General features: G+C 42.9%; 1 protein-coding gene across 5 annotated transcripts in view; it reads right to left on the bottom strand.

The window, feature by feature from the left end:
* Positions 1-20,086, bottom strand: part of ADCY7 (adenylate cyclase 7) — a 257,372-nt gene that overhangs the window by 94,109 nt on the left and 143,177 nt on the right. For all 5 annotated transcript variants that reach the window (XM_068259628.1, XM_068259630.1, XM_068259629.1 and 2 more), the window contains 4 exons: positions 16,454-16,599; positions 16,231-16,342; positions 10,634-10,761; positions 5,613-5,771 (listed from right to left, as the gene is read on the bottom strand). In XM_068259628.1, coding sequence (XP_068115729.1) covers positions 5,613-5,771; positions 10,634-10,761; positions 16,231-16,342; positions 16,454-16,599 — 545 coding nt within the window. The remainder of the gene's footprint in view (positions 1-5,612; positions 5,772-10,633; positions 10,762-16,230; positions 16,343-16,453; positions 16,600-20,086) is intronic.

Here is a 20,086-nt window from a genome sequence, read left to right as displayed (position 1 = left end):
TTCATAAGAAAGACCTACACCGCCTGCAATGAGTACAGAATGCTGCCGCAAGGCTGTTAACGTGCCAACCACGCCATTGCCACATAGCACCAATCCCTGTGTTCACTCAACTGGCTACTGATAAAATGGAGAATTTTGTTTAAGATTGGCTTACTGACATTCGAATCCGTGCACAAACTGGGCCCTGGATGCCTGAAGGACTTGCTGCAACTGCAGCACACCCCCCACAATCTTAGATTAAAAGGATGTAACACCTTGGTCACCCCCAGAGTCCACCTCAAAACCTTTGGAGACAGAACCATCTGTCATGCTGCCCCTACACTTTGGAACTCCCTGCCACATGCAATCAGGATAGCACCATCACTGGAAACATTTAAGACTAAACTGAAAACCCACCTCTTCAGTCTGGCATTTATGAACACCTGACTTTTTCCTCTGTAACACAGTCCAGCCTGCAACCCTGTATTGATCTGAAACACAACTATGCGCTTTGAGACCTATGGGAGAAAAGCGCTTTACAAATGTTATTGTATTGTATTATTGTATTGTAAATCGCAAAGCGCTTAATGAATAAATTCATTGTATTTACTAATTCCCGGGGGCAACGTAATTACTTCCTGTGAGAAAACGCGGAAAAGCCGCCGCGTGTGTCAAGAGCAAGGCGGCTGACTCCGCGTCCAGCGCGGCGGTTTGCACGCATAGACACGCGTCTGGTAGTATGGTGGAATGCGGAAAGGCCGCCGCATGTCCTGACAGCAAAGCGGCCATTTCCGCGTCCAACGCGGCGGTTTGCATGCAGCGGCGTGCGCTTGGTGTGGCTGGGTCTGTTAGTGCGCATAGGCAGATGGAGAGCTACGCGCGCGCGGGCCTGGACTCAGGACCTTTATACCAGCAGGGGAAGTGTCAGCTGATCAGGAAGATCAGCTGATTCCTGCAGGATTCATGATTGGCTGAGTGGCTCGGGCGGGGCGGCAGAGTCCAGCTACTATATATTCTGCTGCTTGTCAGTTGCTGGTTGTCTGTCATTGCAAACACTTTGTGGAAGCATTCAGACCATAGTCAGATCCTTACAGTGTGTTTGAACCAAGAGGACTTGGGAATTCACACTGAGCCAGATTACCTTGTACTGTTTATTTGTTAGACTAGTTCCAGGGTGTTGAGATCAAGGCCCTCACACCCAAGACTAGGGAACTGTATTGTCTTTGTGTTATATTCCAGACTAGTTCCAGGGTGTTGATGATCACGGAACTCACACCCAAGACTATGGAATTGTGTTATCATTTATGTTATGCTCCAGACTAGTTCCAGGGTGTTGATGATCACGGAACTCACACCCAAGACTAGGGAATTGTATTTTCATTTATGTTATGCTCCAGACTAGTTCCAGGGTGTTGATGATCACGGAACTCACAACCAAGACTAGGGAATTGTATTATCATTTATGTTATGCTCCAGACTAGTTCCAGGGTGTTGTGACTACGGACCTCACACCCAGACTAGGATTGTGCTATTTCTGTACTACGTTAGCCCAGTCCAGGGCAATACCTTTCATATTAGCTGCAGGGCTTCCTGCAACCCAGCCTTGGTCCCTCACCCAGGGGTCCACAGGCTACAGGAATATCACCCATAGTCAGGGGTGAATTCCTCAGGAGTCTTAGGCCGTCAGCTCCTCTGGTGGTCTCCTCTCAGAGTGGTTACTATTGCACCAAACACTCTCACTATTCTGGTATCCAGAGGTTAGCAATACATCTGTATTATCGTTGATTCTGCAGATCATCGATAATCAGGCGTATATCTGCATTCTTGGTGATACTGCAGATCGCCAAGAATCAGATTCTCTCTGCGTGCTGACACCAATCGTTACACTTCCTGACTGACTTACAAATGCACTTATAATACGCAGAGCAGAGCGATTTTAAAAAAAAAAATCGCTCAGCATGGGCCAGAGCGTGAGCGGAACGCAATGTGAACGAGGCCTGAGTCAACATCTCACTTTGTCTTCAATAGTGAAGAGCTTAAGGGCTTATTTTCTATGCAAATTTTCCATAAGTTAAAATTGAATGCACCAACCTAGCAGCATCTACTTAATTAGCTGGCAACTTGCTAATTAACATTTTTTATTTTGATGCCAGTGGAAATTTGCATGGAAATTTGGAAGTGAAGCTCATCTTTTGTCATGAATCATCATTTCCATGATAAAGCGAGATTCATGTGGTTCTTGTAACGATCGGTGTCAGCACGCAGAGAGAATCTGATTATTGGTGATCTGCAGTATCACCAAGAATACAGATATATAACCGATTATTGATGATCTGCAGAATCACCGATAATACAGATATATTGCTAACATCTGGACATCTATATAGCGTGAGTGTTTGGTGCAACAGTAATAACTTTGTGTGAGGACCACCCGAGGAGCAGGTGGTCCTTGGCAGTATGAGAAATACTTCCCTTTGGAAGTGCAGAGATCTTGCAGCAGCCTGAGTCCCAGGCTGAATAGCAAGAAGACCCGATGGCAAGTGACCCCTGGAAGATGGGCGTCACTGGCAGGTCTGGAGACTAACACAAATGATAATACAGTTCCCTAGTCTTGGGTGCGAGGTCCGTGGTCTCAGCACCCTGGAACTAGTCTGGAGTATAACACAAATGATAATACAAATTCCCTAGTCTGGGTGTGAGGTCCTTGGTCTCTACACCCTGGAACTAGTCTGAATAATAATACAATGATGAACAAAAGTAATCTGGCTCAGTGTGAATTCCCAGGTCCTCCTGGTTCAAACACACTGTAGGATCTGACTATAGTCTGAATGCTTCCACGTAAGTGTTCGCAATGGCAGACAACCAGCAACTGGCAAGCAAGCTATATATATATATATATATATATATATATATATATATATATATATATATATATATATATATATATATATATATATATATATATATATATATATATATATATATATATATATATATATATATAGTTGCAGGCCCCGCCCGAGCCACTCAGCCAATCAGGAGTCCAATTCAAAGAGTGAAGGGTTGCCGGCACTACAAAGTCTGTAGCCGTATCACTGGGTATGAGGATGGAGAGATGTTCTAAAGGCCACCTTTTTATTGCAATAAATACTGCGTGCTCATAACTGATAAATGGAGTATACACATAGGATCAGCATCAGAAAAGAAAACAGTTGAGTCAGGCACTGCAGTAATTACTGTTTTAATGGTGTTCCGAATTGAAGTGAATCACCATAGTTGTATCAAAAATTGTGACATTCAATAGGTAGGTACAAAACATCATCATCAATGAAAAAATCGTCATGTGCAAACATCTTGTGCATTCAAACAGTTGCAAGAGGAGGATGTCCTACCATATCAAAAGGTGGTGGTGGTGGGTGCAGGGCAAAAACGGTAGCCTAATAGCCGTTTCGCACGGCGGTGCTTCTTCCGAGGCTGATCAGCCTCGGAAGAAGCACCGCCGTGCGAAACAGCCATTAGGCTACCGTTTTTGCCCTGCACCCACCACCGCCACCTTTTGATATGGTAGGACATCCTCCTCTTGCAACTGTTTGAATGCACAAGATGTTTGCACATGACGATTTTTTCATTGATGATGATGTTTTGTACCTACCTATTGAATGTCACAATTTTTGATACAACTATGGTGATTCACTTCAATTCGGAACACCATTAAAACAGTAATCACTGCAGTGCCTGACTCAACTGTTTTCTTTTCTGATGCCAATCAGGAGTCCAGCAGGAATCAGCTGATCGTCCTGATCAGCTGATCAATCTCCTGCTGGCATAAAGGTCCTGACTTCTGGCTCGCGCGCGTAGTTCTCCATCCAGGTGCACTAACAGACCCAGCCACACCAGACGCATGCTGCTGCGTGCCAACCGCCGCGCTGGACGCGGAGCCAGCCGCCTTGCTATCAGTACACGCGGCGGCTTTTCCGCGTTTTCTCACAGTTCTCAAATATCAAGGTTATTGCACATCCAAAAGTAAATGACAAATTTAAATCAACATTTTGTTACAGAAGAATACAAAAACACGGTCAGTTAAAACTACATTGTCATTTACATGTACAGAAGAGAAAAAGAAAATGCAATAAAATAAAAGAAAGACACATACCATACATTTAGGAACTTTCTCGAGGCTATGTCACAGCAAGATTTGTAGCAGCTGCAAAATGTCCATGTACAGTAAACTATCGGTAAGTCACACTTCCAGCAGCAGATACAAACCTGCAGTGAAACCAGCTACAAATCTCTGCTTCAAATGCTGCTGTGACATAACCTTAATGTTCACAATAAAAATGTTTTATAATGCGTTTCATATTTGGCCTGGTGGAACAAGTAACTAAAATATAGTAGGTTACTCTATATGGGAGAGTCTATTGATTGTAACCACATTCACTGGACCTAATTTACTGAAGCATGAGTACTAATGGAGGCTTTGCATAGAATGATGTAGATGAACAACCGATTTATATATTACCGGTAAATTTATCAAAACTGCCCAAATTGAGAAAAAGCAATCAACTTAACAAGGAACTGTAGTGAAAAGAACATAATGAATAAAATAGCTTATTTTTACAATATTAATGTATAGATTATTTAGTCAGTGTTTGCCCATTGTAAAATCTTTCCTCACCCTGATTTACATTCTGAAAATTATCACAGGTGGCAACAGGGAGATATTGCTTGCTTGGCAGTTTGAAAAAAGCTGTCACTTTCACAATGCCTGTCACAAGGTTCACATATAGCAATAGCAAACTGTCAGGACCACGGTCATGATATCACACTGTAGGAGGGGTTTTACCACAATATCAGCCATACAGACAACCCCCCCTCCCCTTCATGGTCAATTCGAGAAAAAGTAAAGATTTCTCTTGGGAAAGAGGGTATCAGCTACTGATTGGAGTTAAATTCAAACCTTGGTTAAAGTTCCTCTTTAAATATTATGTTAGTCAAAACTGCCACATTGCTTTATTTGATATTAGCCATTTTGATCTATTTAACCCTGGTCATATAAAACTGTGACATCTTCCCACATGAATAATTGAATATGCTTTCAATAGACTGTTCAGGTAGGTTTAGAAGCAACAATTATGTAGTGAGGTTAAACAGGATTGTGTGTTGTATGTATATATCATTTCAGGTGTGGAGGCCAGGAATAATATTTACATTTTGCACAACTGTTAGTCTGTGTCAGACTTTCCAATATAACTGTCATTTTTAGTGATCACCAATCTTCTCTTCAGGAATAATCTACAGGGGATCATACGGTCTGTTTGAGTTGTGACCACCTCTCAACACTGCTTCCCATTTTAGCCTTTGCCAGAAGCAAAAGTGAAATATGATAATATGATTATGATATCAGAGATTGACTAAACAAATTGCATGATTGCATTGATCACATTTCTCCATGAATTGCCCTTGCTAAGAATTTAAGTTGTAGAAACTGACCACCTTTAGTTATTGTCTACAGCAGATTAGAAAATGATTGGTGGAAGTGAGGAAGTAGTAGCTCTTAGTGCTTACAGTCTACATGGGATTATATTGTCATTTAGTTTTGCATTGTAATCATAAACTGTAAAGAATTATTTTACCCTGGTACTCCTGCAGATTCCATGCGATTAGCTAAGGAGACATCATGAGACCAAACATCAAACTGCCACTTTCTCAATCCAATTACTCCACAAAGAACATTTCCAGAATGCACTCCAACTCTCATGTTAATATCTGCTCCGGTGGCTTCTCTCACCTGCCTGAAAAAAAACAACAACACACAAATGAATGTAAAATGCTCACAATTATGTAATAGCAAGTGGTGCCTGTAAAGGGATGCTGTAGTCAGGGGCGCCTCTAGGCATAGGCAGTACAGGCCTTTGCCTGGAGTGCCATTGGTCCTGGGGGGCGCCATGTTGCTGGATTAAGCCACACCCCCAAATTAAGCCACACCCCCAAATTAAGCCACACCCGTGGACCAAGCCCCATCCCCGTGGGTGTTCTATTACTTGCTTCTGCTGCATCTACTTAGCGTAAGTTGCTGGCAGCTGCCACCTCTATGCCTTGTGCATCTTTCTTTCCCCTTTTGTGCCTCCTTCTGTCTCCTTGTGCCTCCTTCAGTCCCTTGTGCCATGTCTGACCCCGTTTGTCCTTCTGTCTCCCTTTGTGCCTCCTTCGGTTAACATGTGCCCCCTTCAGTCCTCCTGTGCTACCTCTGCCTCCTTCTGTGCCCCTTTGTTCCTCCTTCTCCTTCTTGTGCTACCTCTGCCCCCCCCTGTTCCTCATTCAGTTCCACTCTGCCTTCTGTCTCCCTTTGTGCCTCCTTCTGTCTCCATATGCCTTTTCAGTCCCCATGTGCCACCTCTGTCCCCTGCGCCTTCCTCTATCCCCCTGTGCCTCCTTCTGAGCCCCTTTGTGCCTTCTTCTGTCTCCCTATGGCTCTTTCTGTCCCCCTCTGCCTCCTTCTGTCTCCCTTTGTGCCTCCTTCTGTCCCCATGTGCCACCACTGTCCCCTGCACCTTCCTCTGTCCCCCTGTGCCTTCTTCTGTCTCACTGTGGCTCTTTCTGTCCCCCTCTGCCTCCTTATGTCTCCCCGTGCCTCCTTACATCCTCCTCTGCCATCTTCTGTCCCTTTTTTGTGCCTCCTACTGTCTCGCTGTGCTTCCTTTTGCCCCCCTTTCGGCTATTTTCTGTTCCCTGTGTACCTCCTTCTGTCCCCTGTGTGCCTCCTTCTGTCCCCCTGTGTGCCTCCTTCTGTCCCCCTGTGTGCCTCTTTCTGTCCCACTGTGTGCCTCCTTCAGTCCCCTGTGCCTCCTTCTGTCCTCTTTTGTGCCTCCTTCTGGCTCTCATGCCCTCTTCTGTCCCCCTGTACCCCCCGCTGCCCCTCTGTGTACCTCCTTCTGTCCTCCTATGCCTCCTTCTGTCCTCCTTTGTGTCTCATTGTCCCCCATTGTGCCTCCTTTTGTCTCCATTGTGCCTCATTCTGTTCCCATATTCTTCCTGTCCCCTTGTGCCTCCTTCTGTTCTCTTTAGTGACTTCTTCTGACCCTAGTGCCCCCTTCTGTCCCCGTGTGCCTTCTTCAGTCCCCCTGTACCTCTCTCTGTCTACCTTTGTGCCTCCTTCTGTCCCCCTTTGTGCCTCCTTCTGTCCCCCATTGTGCCTTCTTCTGTCCCCCGTGTGTCTCTTTTAGTCCCCCTGTGACTCCTCCTGTGCTCCTTTGTGACTCCTTGGGCCTGCTTCACAAAGCGGTGCAAAGTGTTTGCATGCCTGTGAAAAGCCCTTTATCACGCCTAAACTCAGTTCCCGGGCGCAAAGTTTTGCGCGCGATGCGCCCATTAAGCCCTAAGGGCGCTACGCACGGAGTTGCGCGATTGCGCGTGCAAAACTTTGTGCGCGGGACTTTGCGCGCGATAAAGAGCACAAAATGGTGCTAACTCAGCAGTGCAAAGGTTATCACGCCTAAAGTCTTTTAGGCGTGATAACTGAGTAATCACCGCTTTGTGAATCAGGCCCCTTGTGTCCCCCTTTGTGCCTCCTTCTGAGCCTCTTGAAAAGGGGGGGGGGGCATAGGAGGGGGACCATAGACAGCCCCCCCCCCCTCCGCCAGATGGTGTGTGCCGAGGTGGTGAACTGACTAATAGTAGACTCCGCGCCAGTTCACTGGCCGCAGCCCATAAGCTCACTTATGCAGTCTGCTGAGTCTCTGGGTTCTGGCAGGCAGAGCAGGGCTATGGGAAAATGGCATCCGAAGCCCTGCACTGAAGACTATTTTCCTGTAGCCCTGCCCTGCCTGTCAGCGCGGAAGTTTTGCAGCCAGAGTTGCTGCACAAAGATCATTGGGGGAGCTACTGTGCGCCGGACGGAGGCCGTGAGAGGAGACTTCTGCAGGTGAGTTCGTTTTTTTTTCTTATAGTTGCAGGCAGGTATCATGGCTATTAGGGAGAACTAATGGGAAGGAGGGGAGGGTAGCCCTGCCTATGTGTATTTTCTAGTGAAACGCTGCCCACATTGCGTATTTTCTGGTGAAACGCTGATGCATTTACATGTATTTTCTGGTGAAAAGCTGCCGCAGTAAGTGTAATTTCTGGCGAAATGCTGCCGCATGACAATTATTTTCTGGTGAAACATTGCCGCATTATGATTATTTTCTAGTGAAATGCTGCTGTTTTACGTTTATTGCCTGGTGAAACGCTGCCACATTTTCATGGGGGGGCGCCAAAGGTTTTCTCGCCTGGAGTGACAAAATGGCTAGAGGCACCCCTGGCTGTAGTGACCATAAAAGTGGTAATCCAAGGTGGAAGGGGGGTTACTTTCTTTCTGTGAGATTTATACATACTTAGAACTGACGCTGTATCACCTCTGCACTCCAGGCCTGGGCTGACCTGGAGGAAGTCAGAACACTCAAGGCTACTGGGGACATTTCATGTCCATGGCCATGTTTCAAGGCCCCATACAATCAGCACAAATAAAAATTCCATCATGCTTGGCTAGTGCTACGTTTGTGCCCATTTGTGCTGCTTTCATTTTGAAAATAATAGGACTTATTATTTCCAAAACAATACCATCACCCATCTCAGCCCCCATACAACAACCAACAGACATGAAACTGGTATGAGTGGGTAGTGCTGTGAATGTGCTCATTTGTGCTACAAAAATCATCTTTTTACCTTTTAAAGTTTTTGAGATGTTCACATTTTTATAAAGGTCAAAAGTTCACCCAGTCCCCCTACAAAATCACAAGGCTGAGTGATCCTGAGTAAACTTGACCTTTACAAGAACGTGAATATCTCCAGGGGTGAAGCAATAGCAGTTGCAGAGGTTGCAACCGCATCGGGGCCCTTGGGCCAGAGGCGCCCCGAAGGGCCCTCCCTCAACTGCAGTATTAGCTCTCTATTGGTCCTGTGCTCATAATAATCACTTCTATAGATACTTTGAATAGTCGTAATTATTAACAAACTGTTCCCCATCCCCTTCTTGCACCTCAGACACTGTAGTTGCCATTGGCAGGTTTTGGTGCGCCATATCAACTTCTGTGTATAGTGTGCTTGGGGGGCCCCATTGTAAAACTTGCATCGGGGCCCACAACTCCTTAGTTAGGCCACTTTAGGGCTGGTTAGACAGATGTCTGAACCACCTGCCCTGTGTTTCGTCCAAATGCTTTTCTGCAAGCGCGCAGAAAAGTATTTCTCGACTTCCAGCGGCGATTCCCAGCAATCGTCATTTTTCATCCCGCAGGGGGACACAGGAGTGCTGCACTAATGGACCCTGGAATGACCAGACCCTGCTGCTTCTACAGTGAAAAAAATAGCTATCAAAATGCTGCGTTTGCATAAATGGCTGTAAATGACGTGCAAGTGTGCGTGTGAACTGGCCCTTAGTTGTTGTACCACACAAGGGAGATGTCTTACGTAAAAACTGGACAGTATTTATTTCTGGATCTGTAGATTTATTCTTCATCCATTTTGAGGAAGATTTTTCTATTTGTGATTAATACATTTATTTTAGAAAATGTTATTACATTTTTTTTGCATGATTTTGTATTTGAAACTTTCATTATACTAAAAATGGATACTAGACCCTTGCTTGACAGATTTTAGTAAGTTGCAGGCTATTGAATCACTTTTTGCACAGAAATACTGAAGAAATTGAACGCCAGGGCGGTTAAGAAAAATGGCTGTGAATGCAAACAGAATATACCATCATCTGATTAAGCGTAGAATCCTAACCATAGAGAAGTTAACAATAGGGCTGAACGATCTTAAACAGAAAATCGTGAGCAAGAGCAAGATGATTTTGGGATCGTCAAAGTGGTGGTTTTGAAGCAGTTTTTGCCGCTGCTGGAACCTGCTCTACTCTGCTCCCGACCCCCTCCTCCAGTAAGTCTTTTTCCCATTTGGCTTCACTGCATTGGCAGTGAAGAGGTAGTGAGTGTTCGGGGCCTGTACCAGAAAGTGTGACATCACTTCCTGGTGGCCACCATTGCCAAGCAACACTCGCTGCCTTTTTACTGAGCGGCAATACAATGCGGTGAAGCCAAATGGGAACTGAACTTACTGGAGGAGGGGACCGAGAGCGGAGGAGGTTCCAGCATGTACTGTGGCACCTATGCACTGGCTAACCTGTACTGCGGCACCTATACACTGGCTAACCTGTACTGCAGCACCTAAACACTGGCTAAACCTGTACTGGGGCACCTATAGCTGGCTAAACTATACTCGGGGCACCTATATGTGGCTACCTATACTGGGGGAACTCATACCATCAGTGTGCTGATCCATTGTTGTGTATTGAAAATCGTGAATCAAATCGAAATAGCAATTTCTGATAGAAATCGTGCAAGTCAATCTCTTCCTAAAATTGTTCAGACCTAGTTAACATTAGCACCGATGTGACATATTGCAAGATAGTGGTTTTCAAAAGACACCGTCATGCCAGGAACTAAACATGTACAGATTGTTCCTTCAAAGATCCTCACAAGGTCCCACTCTATACTTGTGAAGATCTGCCCCAGTAACTTTGGATCTGATTACATGTATTAGTAAGTGGATGAGTAAATCAGAAGGTAAACATTCCATTTAAGTTAGGGAATTTGTTTTATTCAGCACATTCATATGTACTTACTTGATTGCTTCACACATATCCAGCCCCATCTTGACACAGTTCTTGGCATTGTTGGGCAATGACACTGGCAACCCAGAGACACAGTAATAACAATCTCCTAAAATCTTAATTCTCATGCATTCATTTTCCTGTGTACACAAAAGCCACAATTATTAAGATGTCAAGTATTCTAGTGAACATATTTCTATCCAAACCTAAGCTAGATAATTGACCTTGCCCAAATTTTGAACAAACTCAAGCACTTAAAACTGTAAGCAACTATAGAATGTGACTGAAAATCTTGGGGACGTGTAACGATCGGTGTCAGCACGCAGAGAGAATCTGATTATTGGTGATCTGCAGTATCACCAAGAATGCAGATATATACCTGATTATGGATGATCTGCACAATCACCAATAATACAGATATAGTTCTAACCTCTGGACACCTATGTATACTCGTGAGTGTTTGGTGTAACAGTATGACTTTGAGTAACGCACCTGATGAGCAGGTGATCTTAGACAGTATAGGCAATACTGCTCACAGAGAGCACAGAACCTTCCAGCAGCCTGAGACTCTCCAAGGGATGGAGTCAGGCTGAGGTAGGAAGGACCAGAGAGTGAGTGACACCTGAAGGTGGATGTCACTGACAGATCTGGAGACTATCTCTTAAGTGGAGAGATAGCTCTCGAGGTCGGGCAAGCCAGGTCGACAACACACGGACAGACAAAGTACAAAGACAGAAAATTGATTCGGTATCCAAGACAGGAAGGGTTTAGCAACGGAATATCAGATATGCGAGATACCGAATCAGAAAGCGGAGGGATAGTCAGGAAAGCAATAGGTCATAACAGATATCAAACAATGCCTAGTCTTGGGTGTGAGGTCCGTGGTCTCTACACCCTGGAACTAGTCTGAAGTATAACAGAATGATAACACAAGTTCCCTAGTCTTGGGTGTGAGGTCCGTGGTCTCTACACCCTGGAACTAGTCTAATGAATAACAGAATAATAACACAAGTAATCTGGCTCTGTGTGAATTCCCAGGTCCTCCTGGTTCAAACACACTGTTGGATCTGACTAAGGTCTGAGTGCTTCCACGTAGTGTTCGCAACGGCAGACAACTTGAGAGTGGCCAGCAGTAACCATATATAGTGCATTGCTCTCTGGCACCACCCTGAAGTGATCAACCAATGGCTACCAGCTCTGAGGTCAGCTGACCGGCCTGGTCAGCTGATCCCTCCTTTGCCATCATAAAAGTTCTGCCTTTCAGCGTGCGCGCGCGTATTCCTAAACCTGTGTGAACTAACAGGCTCAGCCACACTAGCTGCACGCTACTGCGTGCAAACTGCCGCGCTAGACGCGGAACCAGCCGCCTTGCTGTCGTTACATGGGACGGCTTTTCCGCGTTCTGCCATGTCACTAGACGCCGTGTTGGACGCAGAATCAGCCGCCTTGCTGTCAGTACACGCGGCGGCTTTTCCGCGTTCTCTCAAAGGATGAATAACATTTTGCACCACATTCAATATAAAACACACATAATGGCCGCTTCAGATGGATGGCTGCCGCATACTGTATGTGTTTACCGCAGTGATTTACTGCTTCCTGCATTGAGATGGATGGGAATGTTGATTCCTGCATGTAGCTTCTAGCGTTGGCTAGTTTGTGGTTCTGCATCCTCCTACGGCAGTGTTTCTAACTCGCTCCTGGCCACAAATGGACTCTAGGCATCTGATAGTAGGATGCCTTTCAATGCAAGGAAAGCATCTAAGCCCCCCCCTTAAATGCAGGTAAAGAATTTGCCATAACTACTTCCTGTGGCAATGCATCCCACATCTTAATCACTCTTACTGTAAAGAACCCTTTCCTAAATAAATGGCTAAAACGTTTTTCCTCCATGCCCAGATCATGTCCTCTAGTCTTTTGTGAAGGCCTAGGGACAAAAAGCTCATCCACCAAGCTTTTATATTGTCCTCTGATGTATTTATACATGTTGATTAGATCCCCTCTAAGGCGTCTTTTCTCTAGACTAAATAAACCCAGTTTATCTAACCTTTCTTGGTAAGCGAGACCTTCCATCCCACGTATACATTTTGTTGCTCGTCTCTGCACCTGCTCTAAAACTGCAATATCTTTCCTGTAATGTGGATCCAGAACTGAATTCCATATTCCAGATGTGGCCTTACTAGAGAGTTAAACAGGGGCAATATTATGCTAGCATCTTGCATTTTTATTCCCTTTTTAATGCATCCCAAAATTGTATTAGCTTTAACTGCAGCGGCTTGGCATTGAATACAATTATTTAACTTGTTGTCGATAAGTCCTTCTCCAAGTTTGATGTCCCCATCTGTATCCAATTCATTTTGTATGGTGCTAGACCATTGGTACGACCATAATGCATGACTTCACATTTTTCAACATTGAATTTCATCTGCCATTTATGTGTCCATATAGCCATCCCATCCAGATCCTGTTGCAATATGTCACACTATCTTCCTGAGAGTTAATGAATCTGCACAATTTTGTATCATCTGCAAAAATAACAACATTTTTCTACTTCTAGATCATTAATCATTAAATTGAAGAGCACTGGAGCCAGTACTGACCCCTGTGGAACCCCACTGCTAACAGTCACCCATTTTGAATATGATCCATTGACCACAACTCTTTGTTTTTTGTCCATTAACCAGTTCCCCATCCATGCACACAGACTCTTCCCCAGTCCTTGCATCCTCAACTTTTGCACCAGACTTTTGTGGCGAACAGTGTCGAAGGCCTTTGCAAAGTCCACATTAGCGTTCACTACCTCATAAAAGCTGAGCATGTTAGTCAAACAGGACCTGTCTTTAGTAAACCCATGCTGACATTCAAGGCTCTATACCACATGGGACCCAAGTACAAAGTGGCTCTATTGGAACTATATGTCCCTTTAAGCACCCTCCGCTCTGCCAACAAGATTAATTTGGTTGTTCCCAGGATTCACTTAAAGCGGAATATAGCCCTGCATTTCAACTTTGCTCTAAACCATTATTTACAGCATATTATATGCAACCAGCATTTTTTTTTTTACTAGACCAGCATTGGAAGGGTTACACACAGAGCTTAAAGTTCCGTGGATAGAAATGCAGACGCATCTGAAGTTTAGATAGATACATTTAAATAAACCCAATGTAACAAGTGGTGAATGTTACACACTCTCTGGCTGTCCTCCAGCTCCTGCACAGTCAGAAAGTGTGTGTCACATTCCACACTTGTTACATTGTGTTTACTTAAATGTATCTATCTAAACTTCGGATGTGTCTGCATTTCTATCCACGGAACTTTAAAGCTCTGTGTGTAACCCTTCCAATGCTGGTCTAGTAAAAAAAAATTCTGGTTGCATATAATACGCTGTAAATCATGTTTTAATGCAAAGTTGAAATGCAGGGTTATATTCCGCTTTAAAAACATTTGGTGCTCAGGTCTACTCTACTGAACTCACTTCCACAATAAGTGGGAGAGGCTCCCTCTCCAAACAGCTTTAAGAAAAGGCTAAAAACCCACCTCTTCTCCCGAGCCTTTGAGACTGCATAATGCAGGGTCACAGTGCTTTCAGTCCCCAGGGAGAAAAGCGCTATAAAAATATTATTATTATTATTATTATAACCAATTCTGTGTGTTACTCTCGTTGCACTTGGCGAAATAAAATAAAATCTGATCCTGATTCATTTATACCACTTTTATTTTATTTTTTTCATTTTATTTTCAATATTTTTTTAAGTTTCTGTATATTTTTTACCGAAAACAAGGGAGTGACAGCTGTGCTGAAATTACAAAATACATAAAATGGGGGAAAAAGAAATATGCAGAAGGCTAGAAACAAGTTTTAAAAAGTATATTTTTGGTGAAGATTGTAGAGGAACTACTGTATGTGGTGACTGTACAACAAAAAAATGAAACATTTTGCATAGTGCAATAACAGTACAGTATTAAGAAATAACATGCTGAGTAATAATAATAATAATAATAATAATAATAGAGTGAAAATGGTGTATGAATGAGCATGGCATGCTGACTGTTTCAGGGTGTTTGGGAGATTTGGCATGGGAAGAAGCTCATTCATCACTAAACACTAATTAGCTTTCCTGCCTTGACATTGGAACAGGAGGAAGTGGTTTTAACTGAACCATGCTGGGCCATCCACTCTTCAATATCTTTAATGTAGTGCAGTTGTGTTGGCCAACTTAAAATGGCAAACAATGGCAAAATCTTGTAAGCTGCAATGCCCTAGCTTTCACAATAGCATGGGACAAGATTTGTGAATTGCCTTTTTGTTTCCTCTTTTAAAGGGACTCCGAGCAGTGCAGAAACTATGGGAAGATGCATGTCATTTTAAAGCTCTATTTCTCCTCTTTCCAATGATATATAAACCGCCGCCCTACGCCTTTTAGTTTTCGCTATTTTTGCAATTGAAATTGCCGCGGCCGCGATTTCGATCGCGAAAATAGAGAAAACTAAAAGGCGTAGGGCGATGATTTAGGTGTCGTCAGAAAGAGAGCTTTAAAATGATATCCATCTTTCCATAGTTATATTGTATTACACAGGGCGACTTTTTCTGCTGAATGGAGCTGCTGAGAAAAAGTCGCCCTGTGTAATACAATGTAACTTTGGAAAGATATCATTTTAAAGCTCTCTTTCTCCTCTTGCTGACGACCCCTAAATCGTTGCCCTACGACTTTTAGTTTTCTCTAAAAGGCAATTTCAATCGCGAAAATAGCGAAAACTAAAAGGCGTAGGGCGGCAATTTATATATCATTGGAAAGAGGAGAAAGAGAGCTTTAAAATGATATGCATCTTTCCATAGTTTCTACACTGCTCGGAGTCCCTTTAAACACAGTGATACAACATTTTTGTAACACGACAGACACAAAATAAATGTCAGCCCCCTTTATAACTGGATGGACTGTATTACTACTACTATATGTATAATATTTTTAGTACCTTATTTTTGTGTACCAGTAATGGAACTAAGTAATCACAAGACTGAGACTAAATAAATGACAGCTGCCCTTGGCTTTTGCTATGTCTGTGTACAGCACTAAGGAGGGACAATGTCATGGCAAAAGATGGAGCAGCTTTTGGTGGGCGCCATGACATATATTGTTTTTACAAACAAATAATCAGACATCAAAGTCATTTAGGCAATACACACAGGCAATACAAGCAGGTACTTTTCCTATGTAGCAAGAATACCAGGAAGACAAGGGAAAAAGGAAGACAAAAAAAGAGAAAAGACGGCTGACTGACTAACCTTGTCACTGAAATACATTGCATTTTTGCCAAAGTAACATTTTTCTCAAAAACGAAGTCAATGGGACATGAGAAAATTTATGTTGTATCCCTTTTATGTGTAGATCATCTGAACACTGAAAAAATACAGCGCACTACATAGCGTGCCTGTAGCATGCGCATAACTCGCGCTTCTCTAAATCAACCCCAATGTCTCTCTACATTCCTTTGATAATATGTATTATTATTTATGATTGTACATACAAAAGTAAACAAAAATTTCATTAACAGAAAACACAAGAACAGATAATAAGGTATAGTTATAAACAATTTATATTACAGTTCTTTACCTTTGCTATTTGGTCAAACTTTCCAAACAACTCATTTAGCATGACCACAAGTTCCTTAGGTGAGCAGTCACTGGCCAGGCGAGTGAATCCCACAATGTCTGCATAAAGGATGCTGCAGGAAAGGAACAGAAACCCGTATGACTGGAGAGACATTTACCAGAATCATGCTCATAGAAGGGGGTTTTCAACCCACTAAATTTATCTTGAGGTTCCACATGCATACCTGACATTCTGATGTCGTTTCACATACAAACTGTGGAAATTGTTGTCCGCTGGGCGAATGTCATTGGATTCCTTCAGTCTGTCCTGAATAGCCAATTTCATTTCCATAGAGATGTAAACAGGGAGAACAGACAGCAGCAGGCTTTCCTGGGAAGGTCAGGGGAAAAGGGTTATGCTGATTTGGCAGTACTGTCCATATTACTGAGAAATAGTTGAAAGAGTTAACAGTGAGTAGAGTTTAAAGAATTAATAAAAACAAGGAAGTGAAGCAATTGGAACTTATTTCTTATTACGGTTTCTTAACACTATATAAATATGCTTTAGAATAAGAAAGATGGCTTTTTTGATTCATTTTGTTTTATTACGCCAACTTAAAGAGACTCTGTAACACAATTTTCAGCCTTATTTCTCCTATCCTACAAGTTCATATACCTGTTATAACGTGGTCTGGATTACTGCAGCCTTTTCTAGTTGCACTGTCTCTGTAATATATCTTATCTTTTCTTTGTCAAGCTTTGTCGACCCAGAAAGGAAGGAGCTGCCTCTGCTGTGATAGGGACAAATTATGCATGCCCCCTGTAGGCTCACTCCTGTGTGCTTTATTTTTCACTCACAGACAGGTCCCTGCTCTCAGTCTCAGCTGTGTCTGTGAGGCTGTGGGAGGAGGGAGCTGCCTGTCACATGCTGACAATTCATTACCCAGACACAAGTGCAGAGCCCAGACTCCTGGCTCAGAAGAAACAGCTGTGTTTATAAAGGAGTCTGAGGATTCTTGTCACGCATCAGTGGCACAGAGCTGCAGAGGCAGAAGGTAAAACTTTTTCTAAACTTGCACATCACATCTGTAGGCTGCATTCAAGGTGTTTTCAGTATACTTCCTGTTTCGGCGGCCATCGTTACGGTTTACAAAACAGTTTATAAAATGTTATTTTATCGCCAATATTGCGGCGGAGAGCAGCGAAAATGTCACAGAGGGGGCTAGGAGATGTCCCCGAACAGGCTGATATGTTTATTTATATAACATTTCTTCAAGATCCAAAATTTCACTTCTTGCATAGATTACAAGTGAAGTTGTTTTTTTTTTTTTTTTTTTTTTACTAATGTTCTATTTCTCAGCTGTACTACACATACAAATCATAGTTACATAGTTATTTGGGTTGAAAAAAGACATACGTCCATTGAGTTCAACCAGAAAATAATATTTATTTACCAGATAAAAATAGAGAATTGATTTCTGATTTTATGCCTAACAGTTACTCTTTAATAGCATGGAGCTTCATTATCTGTGTGCCAATCATCTTACCTCTATTGTATACATACTGTACATGAAGGTTAAACAGGTCTCCCCCCCCCAAAAAGCCCTCCCCCGAAAATAAGCCCTAGCTGCATACTAGTAGAAATTCAGAAGCTATGTTAGTATATGGGGAGGTGTGTAGCACTCCCCTTGAGGCTGCGCCCCCCTCCATTTACCTGTAAATGGCTCCAGTATCCTAAAAAGAAACTGCACACCTCCCCATACACTAACGTAGCGTCTGAATTTCTACCGATTTTCTAGCAATTTTATACCCCTAAAAAAAATTATAAACGCTCCGCGAAAATAAGCCCTAGCACACCTTTTGGAGGTAAAATTAATATAAGGCAGTGTCTTATTCCCGGCGAAATAATATATATATATACACACACACACACACACAGTGGCTTGCAAAAGTATTCGGCCCCCATGAAGTTTTACACATTTTGTCACATTACTGCCACAAACATGAATCAATGTTATTGGAATTCCACATGAAAGACCAAAACAAAGTGGTGTACACATGAGAAGTGGAACGAAAATCATACATGATTCCAAACATTTTCTACAAATAAATAACTGCAAAGTGGGGTGTGCGTAATTATTCGGCCCTCTGAGTCAATACTTTGTAGAACCACTTTTTGCTGCAATTACAGCTGCCAGTCTTTTAGGGTATGTCTCTATCAGCTTTCCACATCTAGAGACTGAAATCCTTGCCCTTTCTTCTTTGCAAAAAAGCTCCAGCTCAGTCAGATTAGATGGACAGCGTTTGTGAACAGCAGTTTTCAGATCTTGCCACAGACTCTCGATTGGATTTAGATCTGGACTTTGACTGGGCCATTCTTACACATTAATATGTTTTGTTTTAAACCATTCCATTGTTGCCCTGGATTTATGTTTAGGGTCATTGTCTTGCTGGAAGGTGAACCTCCACCCCAGTCTCAAGTCTTTTGCAGACTCCATGAGGTTTTCTTCCAAGATTGCCCTGAATATAGCTCCATCCATCTTTCCATCAACTCTGACCAGCTTTCCAGTCCCCGCTGAAGAGAAGCACCCCCAGAGCATGATGCTGCCACCACCATATTTGACAGTGTGGATGGTGTGTTCTGAGAGATGTGCAGAGTTCATTTTCCATCACACATAGCATTTTGCATTTGGCCAAAACGTTCCATTTTGGTCTCATCTGACCAGAGCCCCTTCTTCCACATGTTTGCAGTTTGCCACAAGCCATGTGGGGGACACAGCAAACGGGACTTCTTATGCTTTTCTGTTAACAATGGCTTTCTTCTTGCCACTCTTCCATAAAGGCCAACTTTGTGCAGTGCACAATTAATAGTTATCCTATGGACAGATTCCCCCACCTGAGCTGTAGATCTCTGTAGCTCGTCCTGAGTCACCATGGGCCTCTTGACTGCATTTCTGATCAGCGCTCTCCTTGTTCGGCCTGTAAATTTAGGTGGACGGCCAGTTGTGCCATACCCCTTCCATTTCTGAATGATCGCTTAACAGTGCTCCGTGGGTGTTCAAAGCTTTGGAAACCTTTTTGTAGCCTAAGCCTGCTTTAAATTTCTCAATAACTTTATCCCTGACCTGTCTGGTGTGTTCTTTGGACTTCATGGTGTTGTTGCTGCCAATATTCTCTTAGACAACCTCTGAGGCTGTCACAGAGCAGCTGTATTTGTACATTAGATTACACACAGGTGCACTCTATTTAGTCATTAGCACTCATCAGGCAATGTCTATGGGCAGCTGACTGCACTCAGACCAAAAGGGTCAGAATAATTACGCACACCCCACTTTGCAGTTATTTATTTGTAAAAAATGTTTGGAATCATGTATGATTTTTGTTCCACTTCTCATGTGTACACCATTTTGTATTGGTCTTTCACGTGGAATTCCAATAAAACGGATTCATGTTTGTGGCAGTTATGTGACAAAATGTGGAAAATTTCAAGGGGCCCGAATACTTCTGCAAGCCACTGTATGTATGTATATATATATATATATATACACATATATACACATATATACATATATACATATATATATATATATATATATATATATATATATATATATATATATATATACATACACACATGTATACATATATATATATATATATATATATATATATATATATATATATAGACAATCCAACACAATGGGCAGCACATTGAACACATTTTATAAGTGGTCAGAATTTGTAAATAACTCATGAAAGAATAAAGTTACGTTAAAACCAAATTCTGACCACGTATAAAATGTGTTCAATGTGCTGCCCATTGTGTTGGATTGTCAATGCAACCCTCCTCTCCCACTCTTCACACACTGATAGCAACA

This window comes from Hyperolius riggenbachi, chromosome 11 (genome assembly GCF_040937935.1).
Source record: "Hyperolius riggenbachi isolate aHypRig1 chromosome 11, aHypRig1.pri, whole genome shotgun sequence".
Lineage (NCBI taxonomy): Eukaryota > Metazoa > Chordata > Amphibia > Anura > Hyperoliidae > Hyperolius > Hyperolius riggenbachi.
The sequence above is the reverse complement of the archived record's forward strand: the minus strand, read 5'-3'. Positions and strand labels throughout refer to the sequence as shown.